Genomic DNA, 23,512 nt, shown 5'->3' on the forward strand with positions numbered 1-23,512 from the left:
TGACAAAACCACCCCACTGGACCATAAGAGCAAGGTGACTCAAACAAAGCTCCAGCCTTAGTCCTTCTTCTCAATGCTCCACATATGCCATCTTTGTATAGTGCCATCCATCCCCTCCCCCTGCCCCATCCTCTTTGTTCTGCCAAACACATCGTATCTTTTCACCCTGTTCCTCATGCTTGGAAGAAGCCTTCAAATTCTGTCAAACTCAGTATCTTCACAAGTCATTTGATTCAAAGAAGGCAGATTTCTGCAGAACTATAAGCATAAATAGGAATTCCGCTTGAGGTTTCCTGAATTCTGGGAAAAACACAGCTCCCTTTCCTCCTGGTCTAATCCCATCTCAAACAGATCTCCCACAGAATGATTATTCCCACAACTGCCCCCTTCAGAGTTTATCCCATTTTTCTCTATGGCACCTGATGTTAGATACTAAGAGAGGGCAGAATTATTGTTTAGATCATAAGCTGGTTGGGGCAGAAGCCAAACTATAAATCAGACAGTAATAACCTGCTCTCACATGCACTTCTTTCCAGACAGAGTCTTCCAAACACAATCTACATTTTCTTTTTATAGCACTGGGGCATTTGGGACACACAAATTAAAAATAGGGATAAGAAAAAAATACAAAGGGAGATCTGGAGTAACAACAACATGGAAGTGTTTGTGGTTAGAAGAAACACATTGAGCTCCATCTAAAACAAGGAATTCATTCCTGAAACTGAATTATACTGAGGAATTGCAGTCTTGACTAAAAACAAATACACAAGCAGACTCTTTTCTTTGCCTTTATCTTTGGTGTCTAATTAAGCAATGTTACTGAAGAATTCACCTTTCAATGCTTGGAAATCAGGATGAAAACATGGGACAAAGCAGCCAGCATGGAAGCTTTTATTTTCTAGCTATGCTACAAAAGCACCACCAGCACCAGCCACACTTACTGTGTAACATTCACCAGTGAATACAGACAAGAGCGAGACTTCACTGAAGAGACACACAGAAATGCAGTGTGCTATGACTAACTTCCAACAGATCTTATGGAGGAGTCAAATATCCTCCATATGTGTGATATCATCTATGCTTATGCCTGGCATTGGACCTCAACTTCGAGATGAAAAGAAATCCTAACAAGGCCATGTATAATTATGCTTCTTTTTTTAATCAAAGATATTTCCAAAGTGATGTTTTGCCACTCATTTTGATATGCATCTATATCTAAGATGTCAGGAAAAAAAATCTGTACAGACTAGTAAAAGACACATCTGTTTGCTGAGCGCACTCCACATCAGATTATGAAACACAAAGATGTGAAGACTCTCAAACAGAAGGCGCTCACCTATTCCCTGAACCATGTGACTGTTTCTCCACCACAGAGATGAATTTCCATGACATTTCCTGGTTCACCTAAGCCATCCCAGGGAGCACCACTGCGGCACAGCAAATGCCACGAATCACAAGAAGACATCTGATATCTGTGATATCACATGCTGGGATACTGCCAGAGAACCGCAACATGCCAAAAGGATTTCACAGAGGAAAGACAGAATTATAAAAGACTAGCTAAAGGCCCACTGTCAAACTGGTTTTAAATACTTCTTTCTGCAAACACGCTATGCCCCAGAGTCTCCAAAAGCCTTACTAATTCCTAAAATTGGAACAGCCCAAATAGAACAAAAAAAGTATCATTCAGCTTGTTTAGGGTATGCTTTTGACAACCCTCCAGAGCCAGTCCTTCTCCTTGGGCTGCCTATTTTATACTATATGGTATACAAAGTATATATTTCTCCACACTACGAGCTTTCTATCCACACTTCAAGAACAGGAAACCAGAACTGCAAAGCCGTGAGATTCGAAAGCAGCGATGATAAAAGAATACTTTTACCACTATTTTTAAATAGCTGAATAAATTTCAGACTGGGAATACCCTGTAAAGCACAAGCTGAATGGTCGTTTTAGCCTGAAACAAAAGCAGAAATAAATACATGGCTGCTTTTAATTTTTGCTCAGCCATTTACCCTTAAGAGATCATTTTCAAGCAAGTCTAGTGAACAGTCTTAAGAAACTGTACATGGTGCAACTACTTTCTACTGGTATATTACGTAAATTACAATAATGCCACCCCCTGTGTCCTCCTCTCAAAAAAAAAAAAAACTCCCTAAGAATATTTTGCCAAAACTCTGCAGGAGTTTATGCTTAGGAAAGAAAAATACAAAAGAAAATAAAAAAACAGGCAAGGAAAAAAAGGGGGGGTGGGGGGAAGGATATAAGTCAACTAAGTGTTGAGTCTGACAAAATAATTACACAAAAATTAAATAACAATTCCTACCAAAAAGGAGTATTTTAGCTTAAAAGCATCTAGATTTAATGCTGACAGAATATTAGGTATTTCTTTTCACATAACAGATACAACAAAAGAAGAGTAGAGTCATCATAACACAGTTTACAAAGACAACCTGAAAGTGAGGTAGGCAACTAAAAGCTACAGATACTCAAACTCCAAGTATATTCTCAAAAGAAAGTCCATTTACAACAGAGTAGTAAAGGATGCATAACCAAACAGTTTAAAAATAAATGTGCAGTAGTCATCAGTGAAGTTACTGAACCGACCACACAGCACCGAGAAAAATCTGCCCTGTCCCCTGCCTCTGTCTTAGTAGATGGTTAAAATATTCGTGCTGAACAGCCTGGGAGCTGCAGTTATTTTCTGTAGCAAGTGTATTTTATTGTGCAGGAACATAAAACACCACAGACTACCATCACCATGATGTACAGGCAGCACAAAGACCCCTCCAGTAACCTCCAGCTTAGTAGCTGTGTGCACTTCCATACACAGCATTGTACAGTCACCGAGAACCTTTAAATGTCTGCCTCGTTGTTTCAGTTTTGCTACAGGAGTACGAACCCACCACTGCTTTACTTCTTCAGATGAAAAAGCCCCAAACCATTTTCATACAGATCTTCAGTTCTTTCAACTCTATGCCAAATAACACTGTTCCAGAAAACAGTGAAGTTAAATAAGAAACTATACTAACTCAGGAACATTTTTCAATTATGTAAGAATCTGGTTACAGTGTTAACTAGTGATTCACTGGTGAGTATCTAGTGTTTAGTATCCAGAATTATGCACGACACTCAAACAGTTTTTCAGAAAAATACACAAACTACCTGGTTCTTATTTTGAAAGCATAAGTTGTTTTGTTGGGTGGTTTGTTTGTTTGTTTTAATCAACCTGCTACAAACCATTCCCACCGGAAAAAGAAATAGCCCGCCTCTCATATCGTCCAAATAAAAAAATACTTTTTTTCTTTACAGTTTGTACCAAGTTTGTTAAAGCCAGGCAGTTACATAACACTTACTTTGACTTATGACCTATTTGCTCACTGCTCATACAAAAATCATGATATATGATGGCCTGACCATCCATTACGCGCTAGAAATATACAGTATTTTTAAAAGTGTTTTTTATTTCTCTCTTTCAATTTAGAACTACAGATAAAGGCAGCTGGGAGGATCGCCTAAAATTAACACTACACAGGTATATGCTTTGAAAACGTGCAAAATTAAAATGGAACGCCCCTCAAAAATAGCGTGCACAGAACACTCCAAAATATTAAAGAAAAATGAATCCTATCTCAATTTCCCAGCACTCCAGAATTTACACCAGGAAGTGATTAAAAAAATTTAAAAGGGGGGAAAAATAGGAGTTGTGTTATAGATAACCATATAAAGTCCTGTTTTTTAAAGCATATAAGCGTGTCCGTGCGGGCACACGTGTGTAGGTGTACCCAGGGCAGCGACGACCGGATACCCGGCTCAGACCGAGCGGGGCTTTTGTGGTTGTTTCTCCCATCCACCCACCCTCCTTTTCCTTATTTTTATTTAGCAAACGGCCGAGGATTATGCAGCGAGCGTGTAACTTGAACCTCTACACCCACGTCTGGACTCGGGTCCGGTTTTTCTTTTTGGTGGTGGTGGTGGGTTTTTTGGTTTTTGTTTGTTGGGGTTTTTATTGACCAGACGGCGTCGAATCCGCTCTCCCGAGTGCCAGCAGCGCCCAGTTCTCACGCCAAGTTTTCCGCCCGGTCCCGGCGGGTCCCCCCGTCCCCGGGGAGCCCCTTCCCCGCTGTCACCTCCCATACAAAGAAGTTCAGCGCCCGCCGTACTCACCCGCGGCGAGCCGGCTCTGCGCGGCATCGCCCAGCGCCGCGGCAGCGCTCGCAAATCCCCCCTCGGAAAATGGAGGGGCTGGCACCGGCGCGGCTCCGGAGGGCAGAGAAGTTATTTACATGTCAGGGCAGCGATGCTGCCGCTCAGCAGTGCCCGCGCTCGGCCATGTCGCAGCTCCCCCGGCCGCTGCCCCGGGCGGCTCTACAGGGCCCCCCCCATGGCGGCGCCGCCGGGGAGCGATGCGGAACAGCCGCGATCGCCGCAACTTCGGCTCCGGGAGCCTCCCCGAGCCAGGCTGGGGCCGCCGGCGAGGAGGAGGAGGAGGAGTAGGCAGGGAGGGAGGGAGGGGGAGGGGAGCGGGGGGAAAGGGGAGGGGAAAGGAGAAAAAAAAAGAAAAAAAGAAAAAAAAAGAGCCGAGGGAGAGAAAGTAGATCCGACGCAGCCGGGCGCCGCCAATGTGCGGACCGGAGCGCTGCGGCAGGAGCGGGGCCGCCCGCGATCGGGAGGCGGAGCGGCGGCCGCGGGCGCAGCGCCCCCGCCGGAGCCTACCCGGCCCCGCATCCCCTGCCCGGCCGGGCCGGTCTCCCCGCACATCCCCTGCCCGGCCAGTCCTCCTGCACATTCCTTGCCCGGCTGGTCCCTCCGCACGGCCCCGCACATCCCCTGTCCGGCCGGTCCCCCGCAGCCTCCGCACGGCCCCGCACATCCCCTGCCCGGCCGGTCTCCCCGCATGGCTCCGCACATCCCCTGCCCGGCCGGTCCCCCCGCACGGCCCCGCACATACCCTTCCCGGCCGGTCCCCCCGGAGCGCCCCCCGCTTCCCCCCACCCCGCGCACGCACTTTCCCACTTAACAAAGCGGCGCCGACAAAAGTTGCGTTTCCACTGCCCGCTTTTCCTGCCGGACCTGCCGGTTTCCACTGCCCTCTTTCCACTGCCCGCTTTCCCTGCTGCGCCGGGAAAACCAGCGTTTTGCCCCTGAAATTAAGGTGGGACTTAGGGGATCGCCGTTTTGGTTTTTGGGTGTTTTTTTGTTGTTGTTGTTTTGGTTTTGGTGGGTTTTTTCCCCAAAGAATGGTTAGGGTTGGAACGGGCCTCTGGAGACCATCCAGCCCAACCCCCTGCCACGGCAGGGTCACCTGGAGCAGGTGACACATAAACAGATCCCAGGTGGGTTTGGGATGTCCCCAGAGAGGGAGAATCCACGACCTCCCTGGGCAGCTGTTCCAGATCTCTGCCACCCTCAACGTAAAGTTCTTTCTCACACTCAGGTGAAACTTTTTGTGTTTTAATCTTCTAGGTTTAGTTAGCCTTTTGCATTTTAGCTTTCCTTTTGTTTTCTTTTTTTTTTCCACCTCCTTTTTAACGTTTTCCAGGCTGCTCTACACTACTCCAAAAGAATCTGGAATGGACGAGCTAAGAAAGCAAAGCTTGACAAATGTCCATCTACAAATGGCTCTTTCCTAATCCTTCAAATGCACCCTGCCAATTTTCTTCTCCTCCAGAGAGAAAAACAAATCAAGAAAACATTACGCAAGTGTCACTTCACTGGTATTGATAGATACTTTCAAACCAATGGGTCTGCCAGTTTGAGTAGTAACGCAACTACCTTTGTTCAACTTCCCTTCACACAAAAAGAACCTCAAAGCAGCTGTTCAGTAATGCTTTGCTTCTTAAGTTTTCTTAAAATTTGTGTCAGCCATCTGCAAGACACAGGCTGACACATTGACAACAGCAATGTAATTTGTTTTCCAAACAAAAGTAAGTCCACGTATTATGTCTGTTTTCTCACTCATCTTAGTACTTTTTTATCACACTCTCTTCTGTCACACCAAGCTGCAGTGGATGTACTTAACCTTGGGCACCATCTGTTGTGGACAAACAAGTAAGTTCAGTATTGCCTTATCAGTACTGGTTAGAGAAATTCTCAATAAATGCATCCAGGAACTTTAAAAAACCATCTCACCTCTAAGACTGCAAAAAAAAAGCCAAAATCCCCACAGTGATTCACACAGCAGGATCTATCCAGGTAGAGGGAGTGGACCAACACTGCCTCTCCTTACATTTTCAGCTGAAACACACTCCAGGTGCCCAGCCTACAGGAAAGTTTTTTATCAAACCAATTCTGCAGAGATGAAGATAAAAATTTAAAAAGAAAGCACTCACATGAAAAAATCTCCAGGTGTTTATTCTGAAACAAGTAACTATTGTTTAAGAGCCATTGTGCCATGTTAGTACAGGTACGGACACATAAATATATTTGGCTACAAGCAGCTATCAAGCTACAGCTTATCAGCACATCTCTGTAACCACATGTATTAGCACACTCAGTCTGCTGCAATGAGAAGGTTAAATATTTTAGCCTAAACCTTAGAAGAGATGGTAAATGCCAGGGGTTTATTTTGCAGTAAGGGGTGGTTGCTTTGGTGCAACCAACAAGTGGTGAATATGCAAAGCCACTACCCAAACACTAATCACTTTGTCAGTTCCCTTTGGCACTCACAATCCTTCAGGTTCCTGGACATCCATCTTTGCAGAGTTTAAATATTTTTCTAAGCAGTTATTCTGAGATTGAGCTCCTCTTAAACCAAAAAAGATACCCAACAGCAGACAAAATCTGTGTGTTTCCCAAACTGTATTAAATAAAATGAGGTTTTCTGTTCAGACTCAGCAGGTTAAGCAAGGCTGGAGCACCAAGTTTACTGTGTGTCATCTACCCCATAACTGCCTGGTTTGATAAGCTTCCACCACAACCCAAGTGCACTACTGTCTGAGGTGATACCCCAGCAGCGTGACAGAGGCTCCATCAATTCACAGGGATGTTTGTGCTGCTGTACCTTAAACCTGCAGGTATTTTCAAATGTTACACTCCATTAAAAAATGCAGGTTTTAACATACCAGGTAATGGGTCACCTGACAAGTTTAAATATGTTAGCACAAACAAGACAAGTTGTAATTTAATAATAGCTGGTTAAAATAATAATAATAAATTACTCTCAGTACTTTTCCTGCTGTTCATGTGACCCAAGATGGAAGCTAACAGGTATGGAGCTGTATTAGCTGCCTGTCTTCTTCCCCAGAGCTTCCAACATGGGGATGCATTTTCTATCACATCAAAGAGGCTACATTTAGTTCTTTTACTGTAAAAGAACACAAATTGCCATAAAAATCTTACAAAGGACAAAGTGTAATTTTACTACAGCACAGCCAGACATGGTCCAACACCAGTCACGTTGACACCAGACAAACTGCCCATAAGTTGCACTCAGTAGGATTACACATGGAGCTAAAGGAACAACTCAGGCATCAGTTCTCATAGAAGCTGATGCCACCCCACAGCTCTTCTTCCCAGCCTCTGAACTGTTCCTGTTCAGTTGTACTTGGATCATGTTGAGAACCAGACACAGGGACTGATCTTGCTACAGGGTAACCCAGCCAGAAGCAGCAGGGCTGGACACCAAGAAAAGGCAAAGCAATTCTGTCTGCAGCAATTCCCTGCCCTGATTCACACATCTCCACAAACGTGTGTCACCATGATGGCAAGGCAGGAACTGTTTATGCCAGTGCCTCTGCCAAGAAAACGTACATGGAAAAAATGGGATCAGTTGCCTCTCCTAAGACAGACTTCTTCTTTTCTGTAAGCAACAGAAGCGATAGATTTAATGATTAAGATAAAAACTTATGTCTATACATATGGTGGACTGTTTTCTTCCAAGCTCAAATTGATTAACTCAAGGATACAACTCTTGAGTTAATCAAGACATTGAGTGAAGCACACAGTACCTCTGTGTAATAGGCCCTATTTACAATCCCTAACTTTTGGAGAAAGTTTCTTCACAATGATGCCAAGAAGAAACCAAGAGAAATTCAGAAACAGGTAAGTCACCATTTCCAATATATTCCAATCAGAATTTCATGCGCAATTCATATACAAATAAGAGACATGGGCTTCCCACCAGAAGCCTTACTAGGTTACTCTAGCTAGATCATACATCTGGTTTGCTACTTCATTCATTTTAAAACCTACAAAGATAGACATATTAAGAAGGACAAAAATGTGTTTCTCTTTCTTAAACATTTGATTCTTCGTAACTTCTGCTGACCTCCTATTTCCAATATCTTCAATGGATTTTTAAGATTATTATATTATAATCCTAACAATTTGAGATTAAGCCCTAAGTATTGAGCTACACAAGGACAACAGAAGCAGAAAAGGAAAAACAAATATTTTTTCCTTAGTATGACAATCCTACTGAAATATAAGGGCATTTTACCTTCTAGCACCCCTTTATGCTTCCATGCTAAACAGCAACTTCAGCCTCCCTCTCCTGTGAATAGTTTCTCTGTAAATTCCACTTTCCACGCCAAAGAATTAAACAGAAGACAACAGACTTCTTTTTTAATTGCATTTGAAGGCGTTTGGAAGTTCTTCGTTTCTAACCTGTACTAAGTCTCCAGATACAGATTCAATTTCTAGAAGTAAAATTTAGAAACAAAAATAAAGGTTCTAAATCGGTTCCAAATGGTGTATTTCCTCCTCCCTGCTCTCTCTTCTTGTAAGCATGAACCAGATCATATCTGGACCCCAAGATAGGCTGGCAGCATGTCACACAGCCAAAAAACACATTTTGTCTATTAACTACATACCCACATTAACATACTATAAGTTTGATTTAAAGCCATTACATCTAAGCTGTCATATCTAGCAAGCTTGCTTTTAGACACAGAATTTGAACAGAAACATGTTAGGTAATTGAAATAGCTTTCCACATAGAAAACATCAAATTCTGTCTCTTAATATGGCTTTGACTGGCAAGTTTTGACAAATAAAATGGAAAAAACTCGAGGTGTCTTTCTTTCCTGATGTCTTGCCATGCTTCAGCCAAAGGCTACTGTCCCAGTGACATGGCAGAATGGTTCATTTCAAGGCAAAGCCTAAAACCACATTGATTGACTGATGAATGTGAATTGGAGCTGCAGTGTCCCCTTTTGCCTCTACAGCTGATATTAACCTGCAGAACATCAGCACAAATCTCAAAAGGGAGCCTGAGCTCACAAAGTGTCACCCGTGTCCAGTGCCACAAGGCAAATGGCAATATCAATGGAGATGCACAGGCTACATCAGGTTAAAATGCATTTCAAAACCAAAATACTTGAAAGAAAAAAAATAAGCCTTAAAGTCTTGCATTACCTCTGGAAATCAGATTTGCTTAGTCACTTCTTCACTTGCCCAATAGCACAATTTTACCTGGCACTGATGTAGCACAGCTCGTGATGCTTTCTTATGGAAACACTGCACAAGAGACAGAGCCTCGTGCCCTGTGTGTTTCACATTGTTGCTGAGTGCTGCCAGGGGTAAACTCTGTTACTTAAATGACAATGGAGAATCCCTTGGAATCATAGAACGGTTTGGGTTACAGGGACCTTAAAGATCATCCTGTTCCAACTCCCCTGCCATGGACAGGGACACCTTCCACTAGACCAGGTTGCTCAGAGCTCCATCCAACCTGGCCTTGAATGTTTCCAGGGATGGGACATCCACAACTTCTCTGGGCAACCTGTTCAGGTGGAATTTCTTCCTAACACCTAATCTAAACCTGTCCTCTCTCAGTTTGAAGCCATTCCCTTTTGTCCTATCACTACAGCACCTGATGAAAATTTTCCATATGGGAAAAAGAAATAAAGGGGTGAGCAAATTAATTCAGAAAGGACTAAAAACCAATACAGAGAAAAAGACCACAAGCTGAAAAGAAGATGCAAGAAGCGAAGAGGTAGAAAACAGACTATAACCAAACACTCTCAGGCCATCAGAAAATGACTCATTGCTAGTGACACGCATTGTTAGCTGCTAGCACAGGCACGACAAAACTGTTTCCAACAGTGCACAATGGAAATCCAATGAGAAAATAAATTCTGACATATTTGCTTTAAAGTAATGAAAATAGCCCTACCCTTTTCTAGCAGATAAACTTTTAAACACACTCTTTAAAAAGAAAATCTAGAATGCCAGATGACACCACTTCTGACAAAAAACATAGTAAGGAAGAAATAATTTATTTAGAATATGAGGAATCACACAGATTAATAGATAAAGTAAGTATCAAGTGATAAAGGGAAAAAGGAAAGCAGACAATGAAACAGAGATTTAGTAAACTGTTTTCTTTCAAGAAATAACAAAGGAAAACACATACAAAATAAAGGCTATTACACATCATTCACTCTGTAAAGGCAATGGGTACAACATAAATAATGGATACGACCATCAGAAGGGATGCTCACAGAACAGGAGCATACAGTAACTCAGATTGAAAAAGACCTCAAAGGTCTGCTAGTTCAACCTCTTGCTCTAAGCAGGTCAGAGTCAGTTCCCAAAATGGTTTACAAACATTTTGAAGCTCAATTCCTTGTTTACATAGCTGTGTAATTATACACAATGCTGAAATCTGATGGGAGACCCTACTAGAAATAAATTATGGCAAGTACAGACAACAGCAATTAGGGTATAAAGGTGATACTCAGCCTAAATCACACCTAAACAGCTTTGTCTAGTATTTCCTATTAGATGCTCTTGCTCAGTCCCAACTTCACCTGAATTGCATTTCAGAGATACCTCCTTCTCTCTTCTGACTAAGCATAAAGGCTTCAGCAGAATCTGAATACACTTACTCCTACTCATTAGTAAGCTCCTTTAAAATAGTAAAATAAATATCATTATTCCTTTAAAGCTTTCAAAGAAAACAATTCAGACAGAAACTAGACCATCACAGTACTAGAAAATAAACCTAAGGTGGCATGACTACAGAAGCCAGAATTTTGTCTCTGCCCTGTCCCCAAGGCCCATTACTAATCGCTGTTAGGAATATGCTCCCACACCACATGACGTGGTCACATCTATGCAGCTGGATATTCCCCAGGTCCAGTTCAGGCTACATATTGGGTGACAAAAAGAGGGGGAAAACAGAGAGAGAAAAAACCAGAAAAAATCAACAACTTGATCTAACAACATTTATAATCTTTAGATAAAAGCCTGTTAATAAATGTCTATCACAATACTTTCCCAAATTCTAACTACACAAGGAAAACAGTGCACCTGAGAAGACACAAAACAGCTGAGAGCCCAAGTTTCAACTCAACAAGTTTAAACATGTCCAAGACAGTTATGACTTCACTTATTCTAAGAGTGAGCATGTTAAGTAAGTATAGACAAAAAATTCTCACTGGTCTAAAAAAGACTTAAAAATAACATGGTCAAGCCAGTAATTTAAAAACAGGTTATTTTTGCCTATGAAGACAGTCTAAAGCAAGTAAAATGAAAAGAGGTATATGAATTGGAAAAAAGTAAACAGAAAATATTATTAAACAAATATTTATTTACATTAAGTTATCAGTAATTTAAAACCCCTGCTGACAATGTCTGGTTAACAAGCCTTGAGATCAAGATTTTCTGCTTGTCCATGAAGTAGGTTCACAACCAACAGTACTTTCTCTGTTCTTTTCTACCAGTGTAGCCTTGCCTGAGAAGACCACATAGAGAGTACACAAAATATGAGTCAGTTCCTCAAGCTTTTGCATTTATTCTTTACCAACACATAGATTTGAAACAAATTAATATATCTCCAAGCTGTTCACAGCACACCACAGGTCAAGGGAAACTCTCCCATTCCATTAGAGAAAGAGGCAACAGCAGAGTCAGCCATGAGCCAGCACTTACTGCTACATGAAAGATCTTAGGGATAATTTCTTTAAATAATCTTGCTTACAGATCATTTACTTCTTGAGTTACCCTCCTATTTCTGGGCCCAGTTCTCTCCTAAAGGGTTTTTGGAAGACACTGGCAGAAAAGTAAATCAGAGTTCCTGCTGAATCTGTTCTGTACTTTCCTTTGTACAAACCTCCACCAGGATCCCTGATGCAAGGTCAATCGTGCAAAACGTGAACGAGGAAACACTGTGTGTCAGAAGCAGCACTGAAAGGCAGCATTTCCAAGAGTCTCATGGCTTGCACATCCCATCCCCTCTGCTCCCTCTAGAGCAGCTCTGCTGAGAGCTGTTCTTCCTAAACTTACATCCCTGTGGGTTAGAGAACATTAACTGTGGCACAGTGTTTGCCCAGGAGGCTGAAAGAAAAACAGATGAGGATTCTATCAGTTTCATTGAAATCCTCCTTAAAAAAATCCAAAACAAAAACAAAACCACGGGTTATAGTTACACCAGTGAATTAAACATAGTTGGTGATGCTGGCCTTGAGGCCAGCTAGCACTGAACAGCCTACATCCATGCTATCTAATTCCCAAACTCCCACACAAAGCAGCCACACTTAAACTATGCTGGGAACAATGTGTGGTCCACACAAAACCTTGGGCCAGCCTTGAGAACTGTTTGGCAAAGCAGTGGCAGGTGTGGGTCAAAACTGTCCCAGCAACTGCTGGAATCACCTGACAATGGGGGCAACAGTGACCAGTGCCTCCAAACATTCCCTGCTGGGATTTTCACAAGCACAGACAAGAAGCTGAATGCTTCAGGTGCCAGAACACTACTGCTGGCTCCAGCCATGCCACTCATCAATACGAAACACAAGCACAGCCCTGAATTAGCCCCAATTATAAATGGCAAAATTTAAGGAAACTGAAAGGAATAGTTCTTTTTATTTTGCATTTTATTTCAAAATTTTCTTTTCCAAGTCTTTCCTCACAATGAAAAGCATCTGGCCCATTTCTAAGTGAAGTTCTGGTTTCATGCATTCAGTGAGCCATGGTAAGAAAAAAAATAATACTCAAGAAAAAAATAATACTCATTTGCTTTTATTACAGGGAGGGGAAAAAAACAGAGAAGGAAAAAAGTTGGAGTAGAAACAAACACGTAAGCAACAGAGAATGGGAACTAGGGAATAAGGAACTGGAAAGGCTGGGAGAGAAAAATTTGGGGAAGCTGGTAAGTGTTTGGAATCAGCTAACAGAAGCTTTCAGAGCACGTATCTTCAGGGTAAGAGGAGGCCTTCATCATCCATACGTTTAATAGAAAGCCAAAATAACAGAACAAACAGCCCAACATGTTTGTGAAAACGCTGAGGACAACTGTTTCACAAAGTTGAGTGCCAGAAGAGCAGTTACTTCACACTTCACTCTATTAGGGCAGGCTCCATTTTAAACATCTCAATGTGTACAGTGATTTGGCTGGAAGTGGTAACAAGAAGCACTCGCTGTGCCAAGGAAGGGGGAAAGTGAGAGCAGGAGAGAAAGGAGAACAAATTTTTATCTTCAATTAACTGAAATAAGAAAAGCAACTTTAAACAAACTCTTTGAACTTTTTACTAAATCTCTTGGGACTGCGATTTAAAAGGAGAACTGGCAGTTATTGTACTGGAATTTGCACAATGGCAAAGTATTCCAAAGCAAGGGAGAGATAGGAAATGTAGTATGAGCAATATGGGCTGCATCAAAAGCAGCCAGTAATAAGGGTCTGAAACTAGAAAGAATCATATTAGGAATGGAAACAAGGGCATTTTAATGAATATAAAGGAACAGCATAAACTGTCAGGGATAAAAATCAGAAGAGATAAAAGCACAGCATGCCGTATTACCACTGTGCAATATAAAAGGCAAACAAAGTTTCAGAAATATTTTAGAAGTAAGAATCAAAACACGAAAGTCTGTACAAACAGTGTTAAAAAAGAACAAACGGTAACAAAATGGGCTCAAATGCCACTTTCTGTATTGCAGCCTTCATAAAACAGATTTATTGTAGCCAAAACCTGACGTTGTTACCAGGCTAAATAATCAGGGAAATTCAAGTCAGCAGGACTGGGAGGATTTGACACAATGCTTCAGAAACAGACAGAAGTAATCTCTAAACTATGAACAATCACCTTCCCTAATACAGCCCTGGTGAAAATGCCCTAAGGGAGGCTGGCAACAATGAGCTAGAGCACTCACAGGGTATTTATTTGCAAATTCTTTTCAGTCAAGGTGGGAGAATACCACAAGAAAGTCCCTTCCTCCAGGACCTGCATGTGATTATTCACACACAGAGAAGAGTTTCATACAACACATGGCTGAGGTTGGGGCCATGAATATTTTAGAGGACAAGATCTAACAAAAATCATCCTGATAAATTGAAAGGTGGTTCATATCAGCCAAGTGAAACTTAATAAAGACTAGCAATCTTTCAAAGGATAAATCAGGTAAGTCAATATTATGTTGCTACAGAGGTTAAGCTTGTTCAATGCAGAACAAAGGAGGCGATCTCCTAATAAATAAAAGTTCATTATAAAAATTGTTCTCCATTTCAACTGTGGAGTCTTAAGCATAAGTAATACAAGACAAAACTGGCTTAATCAGAAGTAAAGAATATTTATTTTATACTTGACAAAATTAATTACTGAAACCAATTGCCTAGAGATACAGGGGAATTACACTCACTAAATACTTCAAAAACAAGTTGGAGAACCATTTGTCAGAAATGATACAGATACGCAACACAGAAGGATGAGCAACATCACCCTGAAGTCTTCTGGCCATATAGTTCCATTCATCTGTGGTGATACAGGAAAACTAAATATTCCTTTTATTTTAGAGAATTTCATTGTGCTTCTGAGCTCCACACTCCAGGGAAAAAAAAAACCCACCTAAATAATTCACATTCTATGTTTACAAAATGGCTTACTAATAAATCTCCCAAATTTTACGACAGAATTGCTCCTCCATTTATTAATAACAACATGGGGCCACCCTATCATTTTTCTGTTGAGAAAACACTCCCTAAGAACACTGCAGACAGTTTTCACTCCAGGCCAAGACAGGAGAGTAGACACTGCAACTGGAACATCCCAGGTTCCAAGAACACTGGGGTGCTCCAGAAGTCATTCTGGATTAACTGAGGCTTCCACGTGGCACTCTCAAACAGTCACTTAAGAGGTCAGTAAATGTTTAGTGGCAGAAACTGCACATTTGGATCACAGCTTCGCTACCAAAAATCCCTGTTATCTTACAGTGACATACCAGTGACTCAACTGCATATGCTCCAAGGAAGAAAATAAAAATATAATAGGCAAAATAAAAAATTGGTAAATTTTCCTAAAGCTGATTTTTTTTCTTGATAGCCTAATTAAAACTGGTTTGGACAAGAATTTATTTTCAGTAATGATGCAGCAGAAGAGAAAAAGGCCTCTTTCTCTCCCCTGCTCAATGCCAAAAGTCTGGAGGGGAGGCATCCTAGTTTGGTAGGGCTTCCAACAGTTTCTTCAAGAAAAGCAATTAGAATGTTGATAAATACAACACTGAAAATTAGTAATTATGAATTTATATTGGGATGGCAAGCAATAGGATTTGGTGCATGTGTGATTTAATAAAAATATTTCCAAAAAATGTGAAAGGAAAGAATATTCTGAAATAAGCGAGATCTTGTGTGATTTTATTATAATGCCTATATATTGATATACTTGTAGGAAGGAGCTTTCAGAATACCTGAAGCTATTGTTAACATAAAACACTTTACTTACCCTGTTATTTTAGGAGTACTTTGAATATTCAGTTTAAGAATGATTCTGAGGATCAAACTGAAATTCCTTATTTAATCAATGCCAATGTCTGAGGCAAGAGAGATGAGAACTACTCCTCTGTCTATATGCTGTGAAGAACCCTCTCAACATTATTTTTTTCAAACAACAAATGAACCAGTATGTATGACTACAGGCTGTAAAAATCTCAATCTCCTGAAACAACTCCTATATTGAAGAACTCAAAGGAGTCAGCCTGAGAACCAAACACCCCCAAATTTCGGGCAACCAAGGCTATACCTTCGTAGACACCACTTTAAGCTGGCAGTGCTGCCCAGAGCTGCAGCTCTGCCTCTCCACAGCCTGGCCCTTGCTCTGGCCTCCTCCCTCATGCTATCACAAACACGTTTCTTTGCCAGGTTAGTTTTAACCCGGCTCAGTTTCCCAGCGTAGCTCACCACAAACGCCTGGGTCAGCACAGGGGAGAAACAAACAGCTGGTAGTGGAGGGAGGGCAGTACTGCTGCTCCTTTTCACTGCCAGAACCAGCCTAAGATTTATGGGATTTGGGGAAATTAACCACCTGATGCACTCCATACACTCACTGCCTGTGTTTCTCAAAATAACAAATATTCTAGATTTTAAGGGGTTTCCTACTTCCTTCTATTTGCTTTCAAAAGCACCAATGCTATTAGAAGAACTTATTCAATGTAGTTCTTGAAGCAAGTGCCCAAACTTATTTTGACTAACCATCCTTCTGACCTTTTGACTGTCCATCCTTCTTGTGAAAAACAAAACCAAAAAATGCAAAATTCAATTCCAGTTACTAGCAAGAAGTACTTGGTGTGGTAAAATCTTCTCTGTTTATCCAAACTATATGAATCACGTAGATTGTATGAATTCATGGTCAAATATATTAAACACAGAAGGAAAAGCTTACAACATTTCCTGAAGTTCTCAATCACTTAATTATTTAACAGTTGATAACATTTTAGTGTATGACAGCATTTCTTAAAAAGTTAATTCCATAGCCTCAGTGTATAACAACATAAGGGAGAGCTCATTAGTGATGAATAAGGAAATTCTACTTTCCCCAGTAATACATGACACTGCTAACCCTCCAATTCTGCTGTGGGACAACTGGGCCAAGGAGGTGAAAAACAACTCCACCCTGAGAAAGGGAGAGTTTACCTATTCTCAGCAAGCCCCTGCCTTGGAAAACTGTCTCTCAACTCAGAAGTCGGCAAAGAATAGAAATGTCCATTTTCAATCACTTATCTTAAGAAAGAACAATGACAAGAAGTCAGTAGGAGTTGAACATGCTAACAAGAAAAAAAATCCACAAGCAAAGCCAAGAAAATTGGACTGTTTTATTGTTTGAAGCCAGGAAAAGTCTCCTGTGTCACTGCATACAGGATGAAGAGATGTCTGGTGTGTAGATGGCTCAGAGAGCAGCAATCAAGAGACTGGGTAAAGACATGCCTTATGACCAATATGTTGAGATTGTGCCATCACACTTGATCTGTCACAATAATGTGCAGCAGCTCTTTAAGGTCCTCTCACCACAAGTGTTACAGAAGTTCAATGGATCATCAAATACAAACATTAACAAATTAACAACTGCAATGCCCTCCACCCCCCAAAAAAAATCTCCCCAGCAAGTGCAGTCTGTTTCAAGTTTTGGAAACTGCATTTATTTCCAACATTAAGCCTAACTTCACTCACCCTTAAGACACAAGTGAAGGTACCACATGAATCTACATTTTAACACCTTTGAGAATGTGCCAAAATGATTCAATAAAGCCCACCCATCACACAGGTCCTTATCAACAACTGAAAATCTAAAGATTAATACAGACATCATTTACCTCCTGAGCAAAACAGCACTGTGAGCAGTTTAAGCCAGGCTCCTACGCAAGAACAGTGTAAGACAAGTGGGAAAGTGCTTGGTATTTCGAATATGGTGGAGGAAGTCACATAACATGGGCTGCTGAACAAAATGGCACAAGGCTCCCCCGGGACCCTGGAGCACAGAGCTCAGTCCTGCTCTGCAAGGGACTAGAGAGACCTTCAAAGAGCCAACATCATGTCACGAAGCCTCATCTCTTCACTGTGTGATCTTGTATGTACCTTCTGGCTTTTGGCCAAGCAGTTTGATACACGTGGCTTGTACAGGCCACTGTTTGCTTTAATACCTTAACCCTTATCTGTACAATAGTTGTACAAAGCTCGCCTATCCAAAGACCTCGGTCCTGCCAGGTAGCAACGACCTTCCCTAATCACCATCGTGTGTTTGGGAACATTTTTATTCTGCAATGCAATCTAAATTTTACATTTATAAATGTTAAATTTTGAAGTGAGAAAAGGGCAGGCAAGTAAAGACACAGGTATCATGCAGAAGGTGTCTGATGAACTAAAGAAACACAGCTGAGTTATAAAGCTCCAACCAACACATTAACATTCTTTTGAAATGAGCATATATATCTTTAAATACTGGCCTATCCTAACACAAATGCAGCTAAAGTGATAATACAAATTCTCAAATAATCATTTCCTGGCAAAAACGATATGCTTAAGGCTCCCCAAAACTATCTGCATGTGTGAAATCGATGGCCTTTGCAAACCTACCACAGCTTACATTGGCCAAAGTAATGAAAAACTAGGACAGAAATTAAAATGCAGATAATTAAAAATAAACACAGAAAACCTTTTCCACAAATTTCATGCTTTTTGAAATCATTATCCAATGCTGTTTTAAATTACACACATTTGCAAAAATAATTTGTAACATACATCAAAGTCTGATGGATGCTGAAAATAAAATTTAAAGAGACCTTAGACACTGAACTACAAAGTAACTGTTATCACGGTTGCAATCCCTGAGACTTCTGCTACCAAATGTTTCTAAGAAGCTACATCTGTTGGTGCTGCTTGTAACCTGGAGAGATTAAGAAAGCTCTAGTACTTAAAATACATTGCAAAATTGTTTACTGCAGCTGTACAATACTATTCTGATACATTTTCATCAGTAACCAGCTGTTCATACAATGACGATATAGTTAAAACAGAACTCTTCTTCTACAACTTCTTTTTGATCACGTTCCTATCCTTCAGGTCCATACCCTGGAACTTGAGGTATAATCCAAGTACAGGAGTTAACTTTCCAAGATTTCAGGCCATACAGTGAAATGGTACCTAATTATTCCCACTTTTTCCTATACAATAACAACAAGACCTCTCTTTGAACCCTGCATTTGAAAGCTTCCTTCTTCTCCATCATCTCCTAGTTTCAATAATGAAACTTTATTCTTTTTTTGACTTTTTTAAGTGCAATCTCTCTACCTTTTAAATTTATTTGTAAGATGATACTACAAAAATATTTTCCTCATTCGCTGCTTTGAGTATAGTTCTGTGTATTCTTCCTTCTTCCTGATAAACCATGAACTGTCAGTTTTAAGGCTCCTCATGGCCTGTTCTTGCTCCACCTCCTCTATTGGAGCTCCTGTTCTAGACAGATACTCTGTTGTCACATTGTAAGGAAGAAAATAGGAGCGTTGGTCTGGCACTTCAGGCAGGAAACAAACTATCTGTGAAAATCCTCGGAGTGACAATGTTACCCTGTTTTAAATGTATCCTCCAAGTTGGATGCCTATGAATCCTTCCGGATGCTGAGATAGCCAGGGTACTTCAACTTCATGTGCTTTGGCTCACAGCACTCTCACAGCTCCCTCGTGCTTTCCCAATACATTTCTTACATTTACATGCTGTCTTATCTTTACATTTAAATTAAGAAATTGTTTGTGTAGAAGGTATCTTTGCTTATGCATTTGTACTGCATGTAGTAAAATGGTGCCCTGGCCTCTAGGCACAATTACAATACAAATAATAAAAATGAACTGTTCACCTAAGATCAACTCTCCTGACAATGCTATCATGAAGCTACAACCTTCAAACAATGATAAAATGCTGTTTCAACATCACATTCTCCCATCTGTACCTCTCCAGGTACTGAGGGCACTGATTCCCAGTTCATCACCTATGGGAAGGCTCCACAGTTCCCTGTACAGATCTGTGTCCGCATCACCACTGGAATTTTTACTGATAACCAGCTAAAATGCATAAGGAGAAAGGCATGGGCAGTGCTGCCCTACTGAAGAACCCTGTACTCCCTTAACATAAGCATAATTCTGGGAAGACTTGAGAATCCTTGGCATCTCATAGGAGCAGATTCAAGGCAGTTTTTCATCTGTCTCCTTAAACTCACCAAACAAGGCCTTCAAGAAGGTAAAACACCAACCTACAGCACTCTCCAATATGGCATTGCTTTTTAATGGAAGCTTCCATAGCTGAGGAATTATTCTATTTTGACTTTGCCAGTTTAATGCAGGGCTCTTCATTTTATCATTACTTAGACTGCACTTAGACTGAACATTCAGTGGAACATTTCCCATAATGGGATAAAGCAGTTGAACAATTTGACTGGCTAATAGTGATTTAGACATGTGATTACAGTACAGAAAATGGTCTGACATATGCTCTTTTCTCTAGTTTACATGAGGCACATTAATCCAACTGGAAAGCACAGAAGTAAAAAGGAAGACAAGTCCAAGCAGTCACAAGAAAAAGACAGAAAATATTTTACTTGATTTATTTCTGCTTTTGATAGGCTAATTGTAATCAGTATTCTGTAAACAGCAAAACTTACAAAATAAAAACATTTTCTCCCCCAGATGGATGCAATTTAAAAAGCCCAATCTATACCTATGTCGTGAAAGTCAGAAAATAAGTATTTTTTATAAAATCCTGGTTTCAAAAGCATTTCTGACTTACATCATAATGCCTTAACAACAGTACAGGATTTCCACAAAGAAGCAGCAGGACACCAAGCACCACACCAGCCAGGAACAATCAGGGAAGGAGGCAAAAGAGTATTGATTCATTTTAATTTTTGTCTCAGCTAATTTAATTTCCAGCTCTTACACAAACATTCATGTCAGCATAAGTACCTATTTTTACAAGAAAATTTTATTTCCTGCTAAAACTAGTCAACAACATTCCCATGACACCAAAAACCTAACTGAAGACAAGGAATTACCTCTTTAGCACCCACTTTTCCTCAAGAACATATACACAGCCTCAAACTGGTCTAACAAGGTATGTCAGTTTTCACACTATTTAGCTTTTTTTCCCGCAGCCTGGTACATTTCAGTTGCATCTCCATTTCTCTTCCCACAAACTCCTTTAAAACAAAACATTCAAAGGTTTTCTATGTAAGGTTTGGATTCTGTGTGTAGAAATAAAACTGAAGTATATAAAACTAAGCTTAAAAGATGAATCCAGGAACTTTACCACATGTACATGTTTGCCAGCTACTTTCAATGATCAGTCTATGAAATTTTTATCAAGCAAATAGGTAAGATAATGAAAAGGGGGAGCTGCAAACAACGCACCTTTACCAAAACCAGGCGAGACATGAGAATCTTTGAAGGGAAACTTTCATCAATGACAACAAAAACAACAACAACAAAACGTGTAAAAACAAATGGAGGAAAGCATAGTCTGCGTGTGTTTAGGTCCAGCCCAGTAGAATCCCCTTGTCCTGTTTTGGACTTCCACTGTGACCTCATGGTCAGACTTGACCTTAAAGGTCTTTTCCAACCGAAATGATTCAGACACGGAAACTGGCAGTGAGGTCTGGGGTGGGCGTTCAGGGAAGCGTCAGGAATTCACCAGGACAAACACACCCAGTATGTCAAGCCGAGCGAGTGACCCAAAACAAAGGGAACAACCTCTGAACCCCGAGGCTCGCACAGACCCCATGGCACAAAAGCTGTTCCGGTCACATCACGACGCTCCCCTCCAAACGTGCTGCCCAGCTCTGTCCTATTACCGCTGCCATCAGCTATGCCATGGCAAGCTCCATCCTACTCAAAAATAACCCGCGGGGGAGCGCAGCCAGCGCGGCAGAGGCGCTTCCCGGGAAGCGGCCGCCGGGGGCCTCTCCCCGAGCCCGGTCTGGCTCCGCACCGCGGGCATCCGCAGCGAGGCCACCCCCGGCCCCTCGGCGGGGCAGCGGCGCTCGGCATGGCAGGATCCCCGCCCGGGGCTGCGCGAGCGGGGCGGCCCCTCGGGAGCGGCTCGGCGGGGCGGGGGGAGCGCCGGGGCGGGGGAGCGCCCGCGCCCCCGGCGGGGAGAGGCCGCGGTGAAGGGAGATGAGCCAGCGCCGGGGAACCAAGGCTCCCAGCGCCGGGGAACCAAGCACCCTCCGCCCTCTCCCTCCGTGTGTTTGTTGTCCTCCGCACCGTTCCGCCGGCACGTCCCCTCGGAGCGGCGGCCGCTGACAGCTCCCCCCGCGCCGCACAGAAACTCCTGCCGCAACTTTGCTGTGTGCGCGGGCGGCGGAGGGGGGTGCCCTCCTCGCCACCCGCCGAGAATCGTGTTTTCCTTCCCAAAAATAAAAGGAAGGGGGCATAACAAGGCGGGGGAAAGCGCCGAGGAACTACCGTCAAAGCACAGGGAGTACCCAGGGCGACGCTGAAAGCCAGCAGAGCGTCCTGGAAGCGAACGGACCCAAAAAGGATAAGGGGGAAGGTGCAGAGGCAAAGGGAAAAGGAGGAAGAGGGTGAAGGGGGAAGAGCTTAAGAGAAACTCCGAAAGAGGAGGAGAAGAAAGGAACAGGGACGGTGAAAGAAAAGTGGAAAAGGGAGAGCAGGCGGAGGAAGACAAAGGTGAAAAAGGAAGAAAGTGCAAAGGGGAGAGGAGGAGAAGAAAGAAGGGCCTTTCTCAAAATGGCATTAGGCAGAGGGAGGGGGCGACGAGCAGCGAGTCTCCACTGACAGCTCTGCCTGCGCCTGGCCGCCTGCCCCGGCCCCTCTCTGCCTCGCACACACAAACGCTGAACTTACTTCTTTCTGGCTCTCTGGAAAGGGGAAGCGCCATCTTTGCGAGGCCGGCCCCTAGGTCTTTTGTCTGTGGCTGCTGCTGCTGCTGCTGGGGGGGGAGCTCCAGGCTCGGGGGGCTGCTGCTGCTGCTGCTGCTGAGGCGGCTCCACCACCGCCACCACCAGACTCTTGTCCTCCGTTGACATCCTAGTCAGCAGGACGAGAGAGACACATGGATGATGATGATGATGAGGATGAAGATGAGGATGGTGATGGGGATCCCGATGCTCCTCCTGCTCCCGCGGCTCCTCTCCTCCTCACCTCCGCCTCCTCCACCTCCGCCTCGCATCGCTGGCCTCAGCCGCCGCCGACCAGCACAGGTAGCAGGGGGAGCAGCATGGGGAGAGCAGGAGGAGGAGGGGAGCGGGGAGGGCTGGGGTGGGGGGGTGGGGGGGCGGGGGGGAGGGTGGGGAGGGAGCGAAGAGAAAGCGCAGAGGAAGGAAGGAAGGGTCTCACACACAATAACCCCCTCCCCGGCTCGGCGGGGTCTGGGGGAGGTGAGGAGAGCGAGCGAGCGAGCGAGACGCGGCTGGTCCCGCCGCGGGGCGCCCCCGCTCAGAGGCCCCGGGCGCTGGCGGCGGCTCCGGCTGCGGCGCTGCCCGGCTGCGGCGGCCGCCGCTTCATTGTACCCTGGCCCTGCGCCCTCCCCCCGCGCCGAGCCCCCGGGGGCGGAGGAGGAGCGGGCGGCGGCGGAGACGGCGGGGGCCGAGGCCGAGCGGAGGAAGTTTTGACAGCTCCAGCTGGTGTGTGTGTGTGCCGAGGGGCTGAGTCCGGCCGGGCTCCGCGTCCCCTTCCCAGCCGGGCCGGGAGCAGGAAGTTTAACTTTGGGGAAAGAAGGAGGAGGAAGGGTGAAAAAAGGGGGAGGAGGAAGGGAGGGGGGAGGAGGAGGCGGAGGAGGCGGTGCCCTGCCCCC

At 43.3% G+C, this 23,512-nt stretch overlaps 1 protein-coding gene across 12 annotated transcripts in view; it reads right to left on the reverse strand.

Moving 5' to 3' along the window:
- The window catches only part of KMT2C (lysine methyltransferase 2C), a 193,399-nt gene extending 170,440 nt beyond the window's left edge, over positions 1–22,959 (reverse strand). For 10 of the 12 annotated variants that reach the window (XM_071560791.1, XM_071560795.1, XM_071560794.1 and 7 more), the window contains exon 1: positions 22,564–22,959. In XM_071560791.1, the coding sequence (XP_071416892.1) occupies positions 22,564–22,745 (182 nt within the window). In that variant the 5' untranslated portion in view covers positions 22,746–22,959. Of the gene's footprint in view, positions 1–4,167; positions 4,471–22,563 lie in introns of those variants that run through there. The other 2 variants (XM_071560785.1, XM_071560793.1) reach the window with 2 other exon arrangements.
- Between the last annotated feature and the right edge of the window lie 553 nt (positions 22,960–23,512).

The sequence above is a fragment of the Pithys albifrons genome, chromosome 7 (genome assembly GCF_047495875.1).
Source record: "Pithys albifrons albifrons isolate INPA30051 chromosome 7, PitAlb_v1, whole genome shotgun sequence".
Classification (NCBI taxonomy): Eukaryota; Metazoa; Chordata; class Aves; order Passeriformes; family Thamnophilidae; genus Pithys; species Pithys albifrons.